Source organism: Meriones unguiculatus, chromosome 1 (assembly GCF_030254825.1).
Source record: "Meriones unguiculatus strain TT.TT164.6M chromosome 1, Bangor_MerUng_6.1, whole genome shotgun sequence".
Lineage (NCBI taxonomy): Eukaryota > Metazoa > Chordata > Mammalia > Rodentia > Muridae > Meriones > Meriones unguiculatus.
Window position 1 is genome coordinate 49,347,521 of NC_083349.1, and position 21,431 is coordinate 49,368,951.

The 21,431-nt window shown below is 37.4% G+C and overlaps 1 protein-coding gene across 3 annotated transcripts in view; it reads right to left on the minus strand.

Annotated features, from left to right (window-relative positions):
- Rnls (renalase, FAD dependent amine oxidase) overlaps positions 1-21,431 on the minus strand; it is a 263,796-nt gene that overhangs the window by 55,053 nt on the left and 187,312 nt on the right. For all 3 annotated transcript variants that reach the window (XM_060388430.1, XM_060388426.1, XM_060388431.1), the window contains exon 5: positions 3,159-3,332. In XM_060388430.1, the coding sequence (XP_060244413.1) occupies positions 3,159-3,332 (174 nt within the window). The remainder of the gene's footprint in view (positions 1-3,158; positions 3,333-21,431) is intronic.

The following is a 21,431-nucleotide window of genomic DNA, read 5'->3' on the forward strand; positions in this document are numbered from 1 at the left end:
AAAGAAAGGTAAAAGGAAGAAAGGAAGGTTGGAAGGAAGGAAGAAAGGGCTGGGAGTGAGACCTTCAGGGGATTGTGCAGTTCATATAAATAGAGCTGGTTTTTTGGTTTGTTTTGTTTTCAGTTTTGGAGCCTGAGAATCCCACGATCCAGGCATTGGCTGACTAGGTTCCAGGCGAGGGCTTGCTTTCTGATGTGCAGGTGCCTGTTATCTTGCTATTTCCTTGTCATGCATTTCTCCTTGCTTTATGAACTTAGCAATAGAGAAAAAGGAAGCTTTTCTTTTTCGCTCTTATAAGGCCATTATCCTTTTGAGCTAGGATGCCACCCTTAGGACTCCATGTAATCATTATGACCTGAAGTAAATCTCCAAATATCATCTCATTGGGATTAGGGCTTTGTGATGGGTAATATTGTTTGTCAGTTTCAAAGGATTGAGAATTGCCTAGATTAGTGTAGAATACATGCACCTGTGTGGCTGCTTCCAGAATGAATTACTGAGAGTCAGGACACCTAGTAGGATGAATAAGAAGTAAAAGGAAGGATGAAGAAGCCAGCCAGGGCTGGCATTCCTTATTTAAGCATCTTGCCATCTCTGGCATGGATAATTTTGCCCTGTCATATATTCTTTTTGAAAAACTATCAGACAAAGTAACAGACATCAGCATGGTACTTTCATACATACTTTGTTTTGCTTGATCCTCTGTCCCTGCTAGCTCCTTTCCCTGGTCTCTTTTTTCACTTGTACCATTCCAACTCTGGTAGTTTCCACTTTCATTGCAAGACTCTTCCCATGTCTCCTCCTTAAATCCTGTTTTCCATTTCTGTCTCACGGTACCCTTTCCAGTTTCATGTGCTACACCCACAATCACTCCTACATAAATTCACACATATAAAATTGGAAGACAGGCTGGAAATAGTGGCGCAGCCTTTAATTCCAGCACTCCGGAAGCAGAGGCAGGCAGATACCTATGGATTTACAGGTTAACCTGGTCTACATAGTGAGTTTTACACCTCCAGAGTAATATAATGAGACTCTGTACACACACACACACACGCACACGCGCACACGCACACACGCACACGCGCACACGCGCACACGCACACACGCACACGCACACTAGTAGCTAGAATTGGCTCATAAGAGAGAACATGTGCTATGGTGTTCTGCCTTACCACAAGCCCAAAGCAGTGGTACCTGAAGACCGTGGACTGACGCCTTAGGAACCACCAGGCAGAGTCAAGCTTTCTTCCTTTTAAGCTGATCTCTCGGTATTTGTCATAGTGATAAAAATACTGGCCGGTATAGGTTTCAATCTAGGAATACTTTTCACAATTTTATTTTGTGCTCGGGATTGGACCTAGGGCTTTGAATATGTTAGACAAATCTCTACCACTGAGAGGTATATTATGTCTCCAATTTATCACTCTAGGAAATAGATCATTTGTTCATAGCACATCATTAAATGACCTCATGTTGTTTAAACATGTCTATTTTTTTTCTGTTATGTACCATTGAATATATAGTTGATATATATACTATCTTACAAAGTAATACACAAATGATAATGCCTAATTCATGGTATACAACGTAAGAAGATCAGGATTATTTTCATTTCCTCAGAACAAAGCAGCCATAGAGTTGAGAAGGTTACATGTAACGGCTAGTGTTCGTGGCTGCTATAGAGCATTTCATGAACTGCTGATCACACATAGATGTGGTATCATGTTAACAGAAGCAACACAGCCCTTTGGGAGTTTTAAGTTATAAAAGAAATACTTTTCTTAGATTGTGTGCTTTGATAGAAAAACACACACTCCAGCCTAGGCCCCTCATAAAATTCTGGCAAGCCAAGAGATATTAGCTGGTGATTTTATCAGGCAAGACTTCCAACTAATGGACCGATGAAAGCCTCCTTGCACAGTGAAGCACAGTAACAGACTCAACCATGATTCCTCTTGTGAGTTTCGTCATCTTAGATCACTGCAGTTTATTTATGAAAGGCTTTACCTTAGACATCACCACGATCCTACAGATTCAACTACTCATTTTTCTTTTCTGAAATGAATCAGTTACTTTTTCTTGTGATTCAATCTCTCCTTTTTTCTTTCTGACTTCCTTCCTTCTTTCTGCTTCTTTTTTTTATACTTTTTTCTTCCTCTCTCCCTTCCTTCCTTGTTTTCTTCTGGGCATTTGCATACATGTGCACACGTGTGTGTGTGTGTGTGTGTGTGTGTGTGTGTGTGTGTGTGTGTAGTTTTGGAACTTGCTGTGAAGGCCAAGCTGGCCTGAAACTCTCAGAGATCTGCCTACCTCTACAACATATAGTCTTGTAAATCAAATTTAAGTTTTAGAGCTATCTTTAGCAGAAAGGTAACCTGTTATATGGCACCATTAAAAAAGATCTTTCCCATTACTAGAGAACCTACTTGGAGACTGAGCTGCCATGGGCTACATCTAAGCAGGTACTTCTAGGTTATCTCCATGAATGGTCCTTGGTTGGAAAATCCGTCTCAGAAAAGATCCCTGTGCCAGATTTTTTGGCTCTGTTGCCCTCGTTGGGGAGGTACTGACCCCTCCAGATCTTTCTATCTCCCCCTTCTTTTATAAGATTCCCTGTACTCTACCCAAAGTTTGGCTAGGAGTATCTTTTATTCTAAGGCATTGATGCTTAATTTATTTCCCACTGGTAAATGTACATAAATATTAAAATAATATGGAAGTGATAGATTTCATAGCATGGTAAAATTTATTTTTTAATCTAGCTGGGAAATATAGGATAAGCAATTACCAAATTAAAAAAAAAAGCCTAAACAAAAATAACCTAAAGAAATTTCACCAAGAAGCAGAGAAACTTTTGTATATACAGTGATCCAAATTAAAGCAATAGAGCATAGGGCATTTTAAAATCTTAAACCTTTTGACACTATTTTTATGAACTCAATAACACAAACCATCTGACGAAAGATTTTCTGAGAAACCTTTCTGGTCGCACTGTGTATTTCATGACTGAGCAAATGTGACATTAAGTTTTATCCCCTGTGGCTTAGAGTTCAACATTTGCTCAGATCAGAATGGCAACACTCAATTAAACAGCATTTCCTCAACCTACAGCCACCATTGTTACTGTGTTTAAGGGCAATAACAGGAGTACTGACCTAGATTGCGCTTCTTATTATCGATGGAGATGAAGCGTATGCAGGGATTACTGGTGATGTAGCGGCCAGCCCAAGGGACATCAATCTTCATGCCTGCTTCATAAAAGAGGCCCAGAGCATAGCGAGAGGAGTAGCTCACAGATGCCAGTTGCTGCCTTTGGCCTTCACTAATTACTGTGGAAGAGAAAACAAAAAGCAAACTTAAAAATATCATCTTTCCTTTTAGTCATCAAGTCCAAAATTCCTTTACACAACTCCCAACTGTCTACAGCAGTCCCGTCTTACCCACCATGCACCCTGAAAGGTAATGTGAAATGTTCTTTGTTCTAAGACCTCTCCAGAATGTGTACTAAGGTTGGCACAATTGCTTTTAGTGAGCTGAAGATTTGAGTTCATTAGAGTATCAAGCGAGTCTCTCGAAATCCTGCTCTCAGTTGCTGCTCTAGCTTCATATCCTGTTTGCTGGCACAGACTGCCTGCCAACATTATAGATTTTTACATACTTTCCATTTAACTGTGAGTTGAATGCTTTTGCTAATTATTGCCACAACATTTCTCACAATTATAAACACAACCTTGTAAGGCCGAGTGTTCTTTTTATTTGATAGGTAAGGAGACTAATGCTTCATCTCTTATGGCCCTTGCAACATTTCGATACCATTTAGTTTGTCTGTTGCCTTTCCATTATTACACGGTAGCACTTTCTTAGGCAGATGACCACACCCCAGTCATGAATATGATAGGTCACTTCCCTGCTCCACCTCCTCAGCAAGGCCCAGCAAGGCTTAGGGAACACAGTTGGGACACAGACTACTGATCTAACAGAGCACATTTCAAGAATCTTAGCAAATGTTAAAGAAGCGGCTTTCGAAGTACACAGAGGTGGAAAGGGTATTCAATAAATTATTTAAGCCCAATAATAATCCCACACATTAGTTAAAAACTACAAATACTGGTAGAATCATAACTGACAAACATTGTTAGAACTATGATGCTGAATTTCCCCAAAGTCTTGGTAATACATGTTACAGTTTTTAAAATATTCTTACTTAAAATCTCCAGAAATCGGCAATGTGGAGAGGTTTAGTAACGCGGGTTGGCCACAATAAAGCTGGAATTCTCACTTTCAGACATTGACTTTATCGTCTCAATCCAGACCCTGCTGCATACAGTTTCGCATGAACCCAGAAACTACTGTCTTCTCAAACATTAGTGATTCTTTTACACTAAGAAGTAAAAGTTACCATTTGCTCCAGACATCACTTTCTGCCTTATTAAAAAGCGTTATCTGCTTAATAAACACATGTTCATCTGACGTTGGCCCCGTTATATTCAGAGAATGAAGGACCTTAGTTTAATTAATTTAATTTGCTTTTTAAGCTATGGCTTGCTATTGAGTTATGCTTACTGTTTTCTGAAAGAGAAGAGGTGAGAGTGTTAAGTACCAGAAATTAAGCTCATTTCCCCAGATTGTCCAGTTGTGGAATTAAAAACACAACCAAACAATCTTTTAATTAAGAAAACTGAAAACAAAGCAACCAGCCAAACAATTTGTGAGCCACTAAGTATATATGAAGGCTTGAAACAATTTTTTTAAACTAAAACTAAAGGGTCAAGTAGGTTGACAGCCAAATTGGATCTCACCTCCATCATATTTGTTCATTTAGTTAAATTTTAAACAAACTGTCAAGTGGTAAATCCCTTTGGGTAGCCTTTGAAAAGGTAATTGGTATCTACAGAGAAAAGGCAACTAACCGTAGACACCCAGGTCTGATGGGGCGTGGGAGGTAAGACTTCTGACTGAAACAATCCAATTTTCAAAAGACTCACTTATCAAAAATGTCATCTTTAGGATGTGAAGTTTCTGAATTTTGAAATACATGTCAGACCTGAAAAACAGTCCCATTTTGTTTGAAAAAAAAAATTCTTGTGCTGAAGGAACTAACTTTAAAGGATCTCAATTATGTATGACATTGTACATAAATATGTATATACATATTCTGGGAAGCAAACTATTAATTTATTAAGTATCATGATATAGAAAAAAGACATATGAGGGTCAGGGGTGGTCGTGCATACCTTCAATCCTAAAATTCTGGAGGCAGAGGCAGGCAGATTTCTGTGAGTCTGTGGTCATCTTAATCTACATAGTGAGTTCCAGGACAGATGGAACACAATAGGCTCTGTCTCAAAGGGATATAAAAAAGACACATGATCACAAAGCAAGGCTCAAAGGAAGGTGCATAATCTTTATGGAATCAAGACTGGTTACTTGAATGCCACCATCCACCATCTTCACTTAATTGTGAGTCAATGGGATTATATAGTCTTTATAATTAGTGTAATATATATTTACATTTTACATAATCTTAAATCATCTATTTATATATTTATGCATAATATATATGTGTTCATATAAAATAGAGGAGACATTTTATGATTATGGTGAGAGTAAAAAGTCTAAAAGGTGAAGAAAAGAGGTCATTAAGTAGGGAATCTGTTCCAACTGTATGATCGTGTCATGTGTGTCTTGGTGCACATTTGTGCACATGTGGGTTGACAGGAAAGGAGAGGAGGAGAGGGCAAGAACAGACGTGGCATGTACTCATGACTATCATTAAGTAATTTAATTTTCTTAGTTTCCTGCTGTGACTCATTCCTTTAGTTTTGCACTCTTACGAAAAAGGCTGATAATCACTCTTTCTGTTTTCTGTTTTTCGTGACAGAAGATTCATCCATCAGCATTGCTTACCTTATGCTAGGTTCTTATATTGATGTGAGGGGTTTAAAGAAGACAGAGAAAGTAGGTGTTCTCATTTAGTTTTCTCATTATTGTCAGAGAGTCAGATTCTAAAATGCAGAACCAGGAAAATAGAGAATAAGCAATTAAGAAAAAAATGTAGTTTATGAGGACAATTTACAGGTGAGAACAGTATGGCTATTTTATCTCACTAGTCAGAGATATGTCTCCTCAGAGCATTTTATTTTGATTCCCATTGTAAACTAACCTGCTTTGCTTGGGCCTTGATGGAAAGGCACATGACTTGGTTTTGGTTGTAACAACTCTAATTTTGGGTAAAGTACAAGACTACAAGCATGTATGAATGAAATTGGGCTAAATGGCTACTGCAATAATCTTTGATTTGATACAACAACAGAGGAAGTCAAAAGTAGTTCCATTTGGATAGAATAGACATGTCTACATATATAATAAATATGATATATGCATGTATGTCCATCCATGTAAGTGTATGTATATAAATACGTATATATATATATATATATATATATATATATATATATATATATATATATAAAATGTCAATATGCATATTGACATTAAAAACTATGAGTGTCCATCCATTTGGACTGAGATCTTCGAGGAGGCCCTAACCTTTTCATTTGGGCTTGTCTGACTCACTCTTTTACTGTGTAGTTCTTTATATACTCCAGATGGAAATCTTATAACGGGAGCTTTCTCCCCAGACGCTCATCCTTTTACTCTTTTAATAGCACGGTTTTATGTAAAGATTTTTAAAAATTTATTTATTTTTATTACTTACACAGCATTCTGCCTCCCTGTGTGCCTCCACACCAGAAGAGGGCACCAGATTTCGCTATAGATGATCATGAGCCACCATGTGGTTGCTGGGAATTAAACTCAGGACCTCTGGATGAGCAGCCAGTGCTCTTAACCTCTGAGCCATCTCTCCAGCCCATAAAGATTTTTTTAAAAGTTTATCACTTTTTTAATTGATAGCACTTTTATGTCTGTTTATGAATATTTACCTAGTATCCTACCTCAAGATCATGAAAAAACTGAGATTTTTTTTTTTTCTGAAAGTTTTAGTGAATTATCTTTCATGAGTCTTGGATATTATTTTGAAGCTAAGTTTGATAGAGTTTTACTAGCTTGGGAAGTTGGTGCAAGGGAAAGAGATCAATTGAATATAGAGAATGCTACTTTATTTTATAAGCTTTAATTAAAGAAGTGATTACTTTATTATTAAATAATCGCACAAAAATTAAGAGCTAGATTATAAATAATGTGAGGCGAAACTATCATTTTAACATATATATTTTTTAATTATCATTAATTATGATCTATTTACTTTGTGTCCTGGCTGTAGCCCCCTTCCCTCATCTCCTCTTAGTCGTACCCTCTCTCCCTCTTCTTCTCCTTGTCCACTGATAGGGGAAGTCCTCCCTCTCTACTATCTGACCTAACCTATCAGATTTCATCAGGACTGTCTGGACCCTCTTTCTCTGTGGCTTAGTAAGGCTGCTCCCCAGGGGAAGTTGATCAAAGAGCAGGCAACCAAGTTCATGCCTATGATTGTCCCTGCTACCCTTACTAGGGAACCCACATGGAGACTGAGCTGCACATGGGCTATATCTGAACAAGGGGTCTAGGTTCTTTCCATACATGATCTTTGGGTGATTCATCAGTCTCTGCAGCCCCTCCTGGGCCCTGATTTTTTTGTCTTTGTTGTTCTCCTTGTGGAGCTCCTGTCCCCTCCAGGTCTTTCTATCTCCCCCTTCCTCCATAAGATTCCCTGCACTCTGCCCAAAGTTTGGCTATGAGTATCAGTATCTACTTTGATACCCTGCTGGGTAGAGCCTTTCAGGAGCCCTCTGTGGCAGGCTCCTGTCTTGTTCCCTGTCTTCTCCCACTTCTGATGCCCATCTGTTTGCCCCTCTGAACGAGGATTAAGCATCTTCCCTAGGGTCCTCTCTGATGTTTAACTTCTCTAGAACTATAGGTCTTAGTATGTTTATCCTATGTTATATGGCTAATATCCACTTATAAGTGAGTATATACCATGGGTGTCTTTCTGGTTCTGAGTTACCTCACTCAGGATGATCTTTTCTTGTTCCCAACATTTGCCTGCAAATTTCATGATTTTAATTGCTGAGTAGTATTCCATTGTGTAAATGTACCGCAATTTCTGTATCCATTCCTCCATTAAGATTCATCTATGTTGTTTCCAGATCCTGGCTATTATGAATAAAGCTGTTATGAACACAGTTGAGCAAATGTCCTTGTTGTATGGTTGAACATTTTTCAGATATATGCCCAGGAGTGGTATAGCTGGATCCTGCGGTAACGCTATTGCTAATTTTCTGAGAAAATACCAGATTGATTTCCAAATGGGCTTTGCATGTCCAGATTCTGTGACTCATTCTTGTGTGGGTATTAACTGCTATTAATGAAGACATCCTCATATTACATTTGATAGGGTCATAAGAGTATAACATGAAAAATTACTGTGTCGTCAGTACACTGAGAAACAATTAATGTTCTGATAATACTTTTCCTCTCCATCTTCCTGTTTCTTCTCAAAGAGGACTGTGATCATGTTAGACACATGGTTTTTGTAGACCAAGCCTTCATTGGCTATATGACAGAAGGCCTCCATGTGAATGTAATTTTCAATGTTGAAATGAATGTCATCATTGCCTTAATGTTTGTCCTTGTTTCTTTTTCCTTCTATCATAGCCTTTATACATATTTTTATTTATAGATCTTTATCCATGTTTCTAATTATACTCCTCAGACTTGAAGAAGAATGACTGTTAATTTTTAGAAAGCTATACCAATTTATAGTTCCTTTAATGATACATGAAAGACACATTTTATTATACCCTTGATTGTATTTTATTTTCTCTAGTATGAAAGAAAAAGACATCTTATTTTGGTTTTAATATAACAAGACTGAATATTTCTCACATACCTAGGAGCTTACATGTATTTTCTGTTTTGGAAACTGCTAACCTCACTTTCCTAGTTGGGCTATTTTATTTTTCATGGTAGTAACCTGAGTTTTAATGATATATAATACAGAGATTTTTTTCACTTACTGCATACTATGTAACTTATTTTTAGGTCTTACTTGTTTCTTAATATTGTATGATGTTTTAATATTTATGCAGGTAATCAAGTGTTTTTTTCCTCCTTCCCTCTTGTATTTAAACAGTTAGAAACCAGAAATGTACCACAGCCACTTTTGCCTTCAGTGCAGCTCTGCAGCCAGGGCCGCTGACCCTCTAGAATCTGCGTTGCCTCCAGCTCTGGTGTCTGGAAGCCGTAGGCCAGTAAGAAACAAGGGAGGGGAACCTGCCAGTGTAGAATGAGTTGGGATATGGATGAATCTAGATTCCTCCCGTTTGGTCTACTTTGCCAGCTGCTGGCACTGTGGATACTTCTGCCACTCAGTTCCTTTCAGGTTGCTTTCTCCTCCTGTTTCCAACCCTCCTAGGACTCTAGCTACCTTTTCTGCACACACTTATGCTTACTGGTGTTAACGGCTATCCACTGTCCCTAGTCCCTGGATGCCACAGCTTCTTCCACTGGTTGCTTTAACCCTTCCATGACTTGGCAAGTGGCCTTGCAGCAAACCATTGCAGTAAAATGCTTTCAAAGATAATGTCTTTCTTGATGGGACCTTGAATGAAATTGTATTAAGTATATGCTTTTCTGGTGTCTTTTAGAAAAAGCACCCAAGCAAAATCCAGTAACTCTCGTGAATAGTAGAGATTAATATCTTAAGATCAAATTCATGGGCTCTGAAGTATGCTGAGGGAAAGTGTCTCGTATGGAATTGGTTCTGCTTTCCACTGCCATCTTCTTCACCTGGCATCAACACTTTGGGCATGCTAATGTTGATGATAAAGTACCTATCCTCACTACTACTTTGTGTTCATTCCCAATATCTGCTCAAAGCCTCAACTTCCTACCACAAGTTTGTTGCTTGAAGCTAATTACAGAGCACTGCTAATGTCCACCATATAGCTCATGGACAGTGGAAATTAGGAGGGCAATTTGTATCTATTTAACCTCTGATCAAGGGAAGATGCTCTTGATTTACTTATTGTTTTTACTTTTATGTTGAATTCAAGAGAAAGTTTGTGCACTGTACTGATTCAGCTCCTAAGATCAGGCCTTCCAGCTCTGTGGATACACAAAGATAATGGTATCTTAACCAGGATGGCTGATCTTTCAGGACTTAAAAAGGATGTAGAAATAGAACCAAAAGGCCAAGTTTCCATAAATAGTTCCCACACCAAGCCAGTACAGAGCTTGACAATTTACCATTCCTGAGTCATTCCTTTTGTGTAAAGCCATCACAGGAGCGGTCTTCCTTCACTTCACCTGGAATAAATTGAGTGTGCGCTTGAACTCCATAGGCAGAGCAGTCATTAAGCCTGGAAGCACAGTTTCAGAAGGACTTTTGGCAAGCAATAAATCTACAGTTTATTGATGACAGACTTCAGCAGTTAGAGCTATGTAGGAGTTCCCTGGGGAAATATTTCTTTTATCCTGAGAGGCACCTCTGGAGCCAGAAAAGTCTGGGTTTGAGTTTGGTTCTGACATCTGTATGACCTTACTCAAGTTACTTAATCTCTCTCAGCATCTGCTTGCTTGTAAAATGAGAATAGTAATAGTCCTTGCCTTAAAGCCCTGTTAAAACATGAGATTAGATAATAGAAAGTACTTAATGTGATAGCTAGCACAAAAAGAGTATTGCAAAAAACACACTGGAATTTGATTTCTAAAAGGCTTTTGGGATGTCTCTGAAAATCTCTTGTGTGTTCGTATGTAATTATATGTCCATGTACACACACACACATACCCAGGAGCCAACCCTGAGCCTTTCACTTGCTAAGCATATGCTCTACCATTGAGTTACATTCCAGCCGCTAACATCCTGATGCTCCGACACAGAATAATATCACATGAAAAATATCTTCTGACTTTGTGTCTCAGACAGAAGATAAAAACAAAACAAGTAGGCACTTAGGGGGTCATTATGCATGCCAAAGTTTTGTTGTTGTTGTTGTTTGGGGGGATAATACTTTTGAAAATCTATTGTAAATTGTCATTTTTTTTTCCCAGAAAGAAATCTGCTTTAGAAGGGTGAAGATTTAGTCACTTGTCTTTGGAAATGGACAAAACTCTGTATTTTGTGTAATTTTCCTATCACCAAAGGGTAGTCTCAAACTGTGATACTCCTGACTCAGCTTCCTAAGTGCTGGTGCTGTAGGCATGTGCCACCATACTTGGCTGCTTTTCTTAATGTTAACTCTATTCCATAATTAAGTGTATATGTCATTAAAAATAAGTGTCACCATAAATGAATTTCTTTGTTTTATAGTAGGATCACTTGAGGTTGTATTTTTTTGAAAATTGTTAGGATTAAGCTATTTCTATACTAGCCTGATTGATGAGAATACTCTTACCCAAATAACAACATTTAGAATGTAAGTTATATTTCTTTGATATGCACAGATGTTTTTTAAGACTATGAGTTGAATTTTAGAAGCATTTAGAAGACGTTCACAGGAAATAAGATTCCGATCTAGCAGGACCAATTTATCTACATACTTCCTAGATGTGGGATTCTAACAGCCAGCACCTTACATGCTGCTTGAAGGTGAGGAAAAGAACATAGAAGCACCTCTAGATTATTCTAGAATACCACTTAATTGATCATGACTTCATCTTAATTTTCTCCTAGTGGAGATGCAAATAACTGAGGCAGATTTTTAGGAGCAAGTTCTTAGGTTTTCGTGGTTGAGCAAGTGATCTGTCCACACTGGACAGATTCTATTCTAACCGCCCTGGCACTGGGAAGGCCCAAACTAAGCCAGTTGCCAGGCATGGGTAGTGACCTGAATCCTCTTTTAGCCCCCAGACATCAGGGAAAAGTGTTTTTGTTTCTTTGTTTCTTTTTGTCTTTTTTTCTTACTCCCTACATCTGTAATTATAAAGAATAATCTGCTAGGATAAAAAGACATTTACATTTCTGATTCTTGCTTCTATTACCTCTTTGCTTCTTTTCTTCCATTGTCCAGGGACCAAGGTGAAAGAGAATTTAGCCGTATAGATGCAACTGGCTCAATCATAAAGCTTTATGACTTACAATCACTGAATCGCAAACTCATTCCTCACTGTTCTCCATCTGAAGGTTCCTTGAAGTTAAAATGACAGTCGATTGTTTCTATGGCAACAGTTCTAAGCACACCATTATAAAACACACACACACACACACACACACACACACACACACACCACTTTCAGCTGAAGAAACTGTTTTCTGGTATAATGAAGGGGTTAGTTAATTTAAGCAGTGTTTACTGTAAGCCCACCATGTACCTAGCCATTATAACCAAACATTTACTAGTGTGAAGGTTGGATTTTGAACCAAGATATAAAATAGTTTCATCCTGGTAACTGACAATTTCATCCTCAGGAATTTTTATTTGGGGGTTTCAGAATCTAAATGTAGTGGCTTTCTGTTTCTCCTTTTAGAGCATATACTGTAAGTCAGCAAACCACAGTAAAATGATTGGAAAATGCTTTCTTTATTTCCATGCATTCTGAACTTTTTAGAGTATTATGCCATCATTCTTCTGTAGGAAAAGTGCTGAGTTTCAGATGGGAAACAGCATTGTTTATGCTATTATACAAAATGTCACAGAATATCATGCATATTTTACAGCCATTCTTCCTAGCCTAGCCATTTAATTACTTCAGGCCATGCCATTCATGAGTAATATAGTTGTTCTAAAATACAAAACAATAAAAAATTTATTACATGTCACATCTCATTTTCATACAGATATTATATATTTACATATATATAATATGCAGAGATACTTTGTACTGAGACTTAAGAGAATTAATATTCTAATTCAAAACTTTCATAGTCTTAGAAATCATAAAACAACATTTTTGTTGTTTGCTAGGACCTGGAATCTTTGTTGTTGAGGCAAAATGTCAGAATCTGGTAGAAGGAGCTACTAAAAAAATATGTTCACTTTGAATTTTTCAGACCCACAAGCTCCTCTTCTGTTTACAAACTACCCACAATGCTCAGCTAAAGCCAAACCAAATAAACTGAAATAAGGAGCAAAAATTGTAAGTGGCACTAGCCTTCATTTAATGTAATCCTACAGGATTTTATTTATGTTGAAATAATTATACTTTTATAAATTATAAACTTTTCAATTTGATGAAAAACACAATAATTTTTGAGTTTCAGGTCAGCTTTTTCTTTTCAATGTTTTAAAATAACAAAATTAATACACAGTAGGGAATACTATTCATTTTTTATCATTTCTGTTTTGTTTCTACTTTATCATCATATTGAATTATCAATATTTACTGTAAGGTTTTATTATTTTCCTCAATTTCTCATCTTAACTATCACTGCCAACCATAGGGTTAACTGCACCTGCATTTCTGAGCCCAAGAAAAATACTGTGTAACAATATAATGTGATAAATATATCTTTCATCTCATTCAAGTCCAGATCCTATGCTTGCTAAATATTGGTATGACCCAGCTTAAAGGGGTATTGTGAAGATTCGCAATTTGTTATTTACATCCCTGGAAAAGAACAGGGACAAGTGAAAATAACAGTGGTTGTCACAGGAGGAGAACAGAGTGAGAGAGCCATAGGGAGGACCTCTAAAGGAGGTTCAGTGTTGAGAACCAAGGAGGAAGAAAATGAAGAAATTGTCCTGCCTCCTCTCAGAAAGATGTGAAAAGATCATAGCCTAAAGGGGTTTGCTTCTTATTTATAAGTTCAGGAATGTACTACATCTTCAAAAAGTACTCCCACGTACACTTGGTTCGGGTATCTGCTATTAATCACAGTTGTGTATAATTTGACTCTAATGCAGCAGCGCCTCTAAACCCTGGAACACAGTGAACAACTTTCTACGGTATAATCCAGATCAATGATTTATGGTTTACAGAGGCAGAAGCATAGATTTTTCCCTCTGCTTTTCCGTCTTAATGAACTTAATACTTTCTGTGTGTCGGCTCAGTCTGATCTCCAGCTGGGAGGCCAAGTTTCAAAACCGTTTCATTATTCAAACGTCAAACTGTGACGATCCAGCTGCACACCTTGAGTAAGAGACAGATCACTTCAGGGGCTTACCGTGAACGGGAGCCAGTCTCATGGATGACAGGAAAATCACAACAAAACTGGGTTACTGTCCGAGTCTTTTCTGACGCGGCCAGTCCCACCCTCAGTTTTTTGTGTTCCATCCTGACTAGCCCCACCCCAGCTCCTGGTCCTCACTGCAAACATGCTGTTCTGGCTGGTTGCCATGTGATGCAATACTCTTGCTCCCTGCCTTCTTCTACTACAAAACCAAGTCACCCCATTCTTGCTTTCCTCAAAGTTTTGCCAGGTATCAGCCCCTTCAAATTCCCTTCTCAAAGTGTCTATAAGTTTTTAAAAAACTCAATGTTCTCTCTCTCTCTCTCTCTCTCTCTCTCTCTCTCTCTTTCCCTTCTTCTCTGCCATTTCTTTTCGCATGGTCACAGGAAGATCTTTTCTCAGCATACAGATTGACACCCTTCCCTTTCTTTTTCATTCCATTTACGAATAAGACACATGACATCTGCACTACAACAGAGCAGTCTCCCGCCTTGAAAATAAAAGAAAACATTTAAAATAATTTGGAAATGACTTTCAATACTTGGCCATAAAAAAGTAAGAAAAGACACAAGGTTTTGAAGTGAGATGCAAAGTTATGGGATCAGGGGCTGGAGAGATGGATCAGCTTAGAACTGAAGAGCTCTTTTTGTTTTGTTTGGTTCCCAGTACACACATACCTCACAAGGCTATAGTTCTAGGGATCTGATGTCCTTCTTCTGGACTCAGTTGGCGCTGCATTCATATAGTACACAAACATGTAAAAAAAAATCTTAAAAAACCATAGAATTACACGTCAGAGAGGACCACCAACTGTGTACCCCTGAAATCCCCTTTAGTATCCTACATCGACTTTTTTCCCTCAGTAAACAGTTTCCAACATAAATAAATTTTTGCTTCCATCCAGCTGTATTGTTTTCTATTTTATTTGTAAGAATCATTAGTAGTTCTACTTTATTAATGATAAATAAACCTCAATGTATATAAACTTGAGAAAGATTAAAGCATTGTTTCCATAAAAACACACATTTGTAATTTGAAACAAGTAGATTATCAACTCAGTTGAATAAGTGTATTCATTTAACTCACAGCAAAAGACAAGCTAGCAGAAAAAATGTGGTTTTTATGTTCAATAGAATATACACATTCATGTTGTTCAGTGAGTTAAATTAAGAACAGAGAATTTCTGTTTTTGTTTACTTAAATGTGAAATTGGATTTCTATTTAAACAGAATCTTCAAATAAGTAATTGTTTCATATTCTGAGTTCATGAGCTAAGAGACGCCTGAAGTGAAAACTGGTTTACACTCTGGCTTTTCACTCAGCAACAATCTTCCCTTTTGCATAAAGATTCATGTGCAAAAGGAGAAAAAAACAATGCGAACATGGAAAGCCTTAGCTTATTTCTATTTCAAGCAATGCGTACTGAGAAATGGAATGATGCAGCGTAGATAAGTCCATGTCTCTGTGAGAGAGTTAAGACATAATTTGTAAACCTAGTGTTTATATTCCATTAGTAATTCCAAGTTAATAACCTTTTATGAGTGTCCAATGAAGTGGCAGGAAGCGCGGATCTGCCTTTTACTCAAGCTTGGCTGGAAAAACACGCACTCTCTGTTTTATGCGAGTGGGTCCATCCTCGGCCTTTTTCAATAGCGTCGGGTACCAAATTCAGAGTGTGATTATGAAATCCACGTAACAGTATATACAGCAACCCAACTGTGTGAAACATGTGCAGATCTTCTGCCATGTACTATACAACTATCTATATAATTGACATTACATGAATATTATTTAGACAGCAAGTAAGCACAAAATCACTCATATTTGTAGTATTGTATTATGGAGTTAGCTTTGGTAAGTAACATAAAATGGTAATTTTCTTTTGGGAAAATAAAAACCTTATTCTAATAGATTTGGTAAGAATATGGTCACATAAAGCATATACAGCTCATGTAAACAAATTTCAATATCAGCCTATCACTGAACTCATGGAAGGAAAGCTTGTATACTGGAAAGTTCTGTTTAAGTAAAACGTCGTTTGGCTTTTTAAGATCAGACAAGGTTCCCACCGCTTCCCACCCAACACCCACAACTTTGTCGTTCTCTTCCGCCTCTCTTGTCCAACTCTCAAAGACAATGAGAGTACAGAAAAAAAGCTACGGCGTGCTCAGTGTGCTCGGTAGCATTTAAGCCCTCATAGCAAAGACAGCGGACTTGTTTGTGAATATTTGGACATGGCATTGGGCTGCTTTCTAAGGCACAGTGAGCAAGGTTAAGTAAGTGTTTCATACCCTAATAAACTTAATTGTTTTTTTTTTGTGCCCAAATAATACTTTATTGTCTAATCCTAAGGATTACTTTGAAATCAGATTTGCCTTGTTGTGGTGGTTTATCACCCTGTATGTACTATAGATAGCGATGAGTTTCATTAAGACTTTTTCATGACCATATACCATGTTTTTGATGCTTCCTACCCCACCCTCCTTGTTTTCTTCTCCCAGTATTTCCATTTAATTTAACAGTAACATCATATATATACATAAATATATATATATATATATATATATAAAATCATGTATATGTGGTGTGTGTGTGTGTGTGTGTGTGTGTGTGTGTGTGAAAGAGAGAGAGAGACAGAGAGAGAAAACATGGGATCTTTTTTTTTGGGTCTTACTTTACTTACTATGATGATTTCTGGTTGTACTCTATTACAAACAATATAAATTTATTTTTCTTGATGGCTGAATAAAACTCCATGAAGTATATATTTCCAAAATTTATTTGTCCATTAACTTTTGACAGACACCTAGACTGATGCCGCAACTTTCCAACTGTGAATAGTGCTGCAATAAATACAGATGTTCAAGTTTCTGTTGTGTTGATTTGGGGTCCTTTGAGCATATACCCAGGGGTGGTGCAAACAAGCCATATATTAGCTCTATTTTTTACTGAGGGATCTGCACGCTGATTTTCAAAGTAGCTGAATTAATTTACATTCCCACTAGCAGTGTTATACTTGGTCCCACTCCCCTCTCCACATCCTTTCCAGCATATACTGTTGTATATGCTGATGGTCGCGGCTGGGTTGGACTCTCCGTGGTATTTTACTTTTTATTTCCCTGTTGGCTAAGGATGTTGTCAATCTGTGTTTCTTCTTTTCAGCTGTTCATTTTATTAGTCCGTTCACTGACTGACTTGCTTGATTTTTTTCAGACGTGTAATTTTTAAGTTCTTTATACACTGTAGCTTTTAATCCTCTGTCAACCAGAACATATTTTCTCCTATCCTGTGAGCCCTCTTTCCACTGAATTAATTGTTCTGTTGGGCAGAAGTTTTCCAATTTCATGCAATCCCATCAGTCAAGGCTTTGTTTCACTTGTGAGCAGTTGGAATCCTATTCAGGAAGTACTGGCCCCACCTCCATCTTCTGTGTTTTCCAGTTTTTTGTTTTTTTTTTGTTTTGTTTTGTTTTGTTTTTTCCTGGTTTGCCAGTAAATTTATTGTATTCAATAAATTTGAAATTATTTTTTATGCAAAGCGAGAAAAAAAAATTCGGTTTAATTCTTGTAGAGCTGGGTGTTCAGTTCCTAACACTATATGTTGAAGAGCCCATCTTCTCTCCAATGTAGTTCTTTGACAATTTTTGTCACAAACCAGGCAGCTTCAGTTGTGTGAGATTATTTCAGAGTGCTTTGCTCTACACCAGTGATCTACAGTTCCGTTTATTGCCAACAGCATGTTGTTTGAAGTTGTTATTGCTATAAAGTATACATTTAAATCAGGCATGGTGCTACTTCCAACACTGGGTTTTGCTCCGGATTGCTTTGGCTATTCAGGGTTTTTTATGTTCCATGTGAATTTTTATAATTTTTATTCTATTTCTGTGAAAGCTGTCCTTGGAATAGACTCAATCTGTAGTGCTTTCAGTAAGATAAAACATTTGTTCAGTATGAATTCTCCTAATCCATGAACAAGGAGTAAGGAGCAAGAAGAAAGAAAGGAGAAAGGAGTAATGAAGGTCATTGGATTTTCCAGTAGTTTTCTTTAACTTCTTTCTTAAAAATATCCCTTATTGAGACCTTTACTTCCTTGCTTTAGTTTATTTCAAGAAACTGTAATTATTAATTATCTGAAGCTAGTCTGAATGGGATTTTAGTAGGTTTATTGTGTATAGCCTTTATTACATTAAGGTGTGTGCCTTTCATTCCTATTTCTTCTTGGGTTTTATCATGAAGGGATGTTGGGTTTGAAAAAGTCCTCTGTGCATTTGTGGGTAGGTTCATATGAATAACATCCTTGACACACTATATTCATTAATTTGCATGCATTGAACTATCCTTGAAATCCTGAAACTAAGCCAACTTGATTATAATTTTTAATGCAATGTTGAATCTGGTTTGCCTGTCTGCTATTGCAGCCATTTTCATTTTAGTTCAATAACAAGATTGGCCTATAATTTTCTTTTCTCTGTTTTGTTTCTTTACCTGGTTTTGCTAGGAAGGAAATACTAGTAAAATATGGGTTTAGTCGCCTCCTTTCCTGTTCTGTTTTATGAAATAGTGTAGGAAGCACTGGTGTTAGTTTGTTAAAGATCTAACAGAACTTTGCAGTGAACCCATCTCAGCCTGAACTTGTTTATTTACTTCTATTTTTTATAAATGCATCAATTTCATCACAGGTTATAGACCTATTTGTTTATATCTTTTTGGTTTGGTTCTGGTAGCTAACATAAATTGAAAAAAATGTACCCATCTTTTAGATTTTTAAATTTATTGGAACATAAGTTTTCAAATAGGTCATAATGATCTTCTGAATTTTTGGAATGTCTTCCTTTTTGTCTCTAACCTTATCACTTTAGATGCTCCCCCCTCCCCCGCTTAGCAAAGGCTTTGTCAATCTTGTTTATCTTTTCAAAGAACCAACTCTTTGTTTCTCTGTTTCTCTGTATTGCTGTTTTTGTTTCTGTTACACTCATTTTTGTCTCTGATTACTATTATTTCCTTTCATCTCCTGAGTCTGTGTACGGCTTGGTCTTGTTTCATAAGACCTATTTGCAATTTCTCTTCTTTGCTAATGTTGACATTTATAGCTATAATTTTTTTTCCTTAGACCTTTTTCAATTCTAGGTAATGTTCTAGTTTATTGTCGTTCACATTTAATTCGAGAAATGTTTAAACGTCCCTCTTGATTTCTTTGATGAATTTTTTTGTTGTTCAATTGCGTGTTGTTTCCTCAGCATACATTTCTGTAATTTCTGAAGTTTTCCTTGCTGCTAATTTCTGATTTTAGTTCATTGTGATCAGATAAAGTTTAGAGTATAGGCAATTATATTAGTTTTGGTGTATTTGTTAAGATCTGCTTTGTCCTCTAAAATATGCTCCATTTTAGAAAATATTGCATGGGCTGATGAGGAAAATATGTATTCTACAGTCTGAATAGACTATTCCCTAGATGCATGTTAAGTATTTCTGATTTATGGTATCATTTAACTCTGATGTTTCTCTTGACATCTTTTGGTCTAGATGACTTTTCTATTGGTGAGTATGAAGTGGTGAAGTTACTTTTTATTAATGTGTTGATGTTAATCTGTGCCTTTCCATTCAGAAGTGTTTGCTCTCTGAGACTATTTTGTGTAAGCTTATATTCAGTGTGTATGTGTTAGAGTTGTTATACCTTCTTGATGGATAGTTTGAAGTCTAATTTTTCAGCTATTAATACAACTGCATTTTTATCTGCATCTGCTTGGCAGGAAGTAGCCAGTGCAGATGCACAGGCTGCCTGTGGGGTTGGGTTTCTGCCCTGGTCTCAGCAATGGTCAGCACTCTCTTAGGAGTTTTCCAGCCTTTGGCATGCATGTATATTACTCTAGAGTGTTTGTAATCAGGTCAGCTTTGGTTTCCCAAGCACGTTGGATGGTCCTTCTTTCCCCACGAGTGTTTCAACATCCAAAACTCTGTGTGGGCCTTCCCTGACTAATGTTTACCTGTGGAGCTGGATATTTTCATCCTTCTCGAACTTAGACTGCCCGTGTCTTTGGCTGTAAAGTGAGTATTCTTGCTCCAATCACTTTCAGCTTGGGGCCGCCCCCACCCCTCAGTTGGGGTGTTCCTGTAGTTCTCTGGGTCTCCTGTTTTTAGAGGGTGAGGTGGGATCTCTGGAGTTTGGAGACTTGGTTGTGACAGTATTCTGTACTTTTTTTTCTTTTAATAGCAGAGGAGTTTTAATTGTAAAGTTCCCCATGGGATTTCTTCCCTGCTTGACTCGTGTAATAGACAGTCCCACAGAATGGTGGCCCTGGGTAATTTCTCAGAGTCTGCCTCATGTAGCTTATTGCTTGATTGTAAAAAAAAAAAATGCAGTCTTTGCTTCTGGAGAGCCTTCATTTTTGTGTAAGTTTCTTTCCCTTTCTATGTACTCCTGTTTAGTGTGGCAGGTTACTGTCTGCTATGTCCCTTATAATCTCCTGTTTTATCTTTTCTCTCACAATGTTTTCTGTGAGGCTCTGTTGCTTTTCTATGCTTCTCACCTCCTTTTGAAGTTGCAAATTGGATGTTTTTGTCTAGATTGTGGAAACACATGAAGGTGCTGGTTGCTACTACGCCATGATTGTTAGCAACTATGACACTCAAGTTAACAACAGTTTGAGCAGAAAGAAGGTCATTTTAGATCGAGATTTTCTCATAGTTAAAAATAATGGTATTTTTTCATACTGTTCTTATTTTCAAATTATTTCTTCCACCTTCTCTTTACCAAGGAATGAACAAACTGAAAGGAATTACAAATCTTGTACATGATAAATTATTAGCAGATATTTAACTTCCCGAATAGCTGTAGCAATAACCCCTATCTACCTCTTTTCTTAAGAGCGACTTTAACATCTTCTCTGCCAAGAGTCACTGACAGTATATGCTTGTGCTTTGTATCTAGAAACATCTATAATTAAGGCAAAACTGACAAAATGTGACTTTTAAGCTAGATCATAAAGATGACACAACTTAGGCCTGGTTCTCTTGAGAGATTTGATTTTGGAACCCAGCCAAGCTGTTCTGAAGACTCTCAAGCCATTTGCAGAAGCTAACAGGGTTTTTGGCCAACAGCTCCAGCCTACACTGACATCAGACCACAACCTTGTGAGTTAAGATACTTCAGACCTTTTTAAAGTTGTCATTCAGCTTTTGAGTCTTTCAGCTGAGGTCTCAGACACAGTAGAGGCACGCTGTCCGTCGTGTAACCTGTCCAAAATCCTGAGCCACAGAGTTCTTGACCTAGAACAAGGATTGTTTTGGTACTAAGGTGGGATGCATGCCACAATGCACTA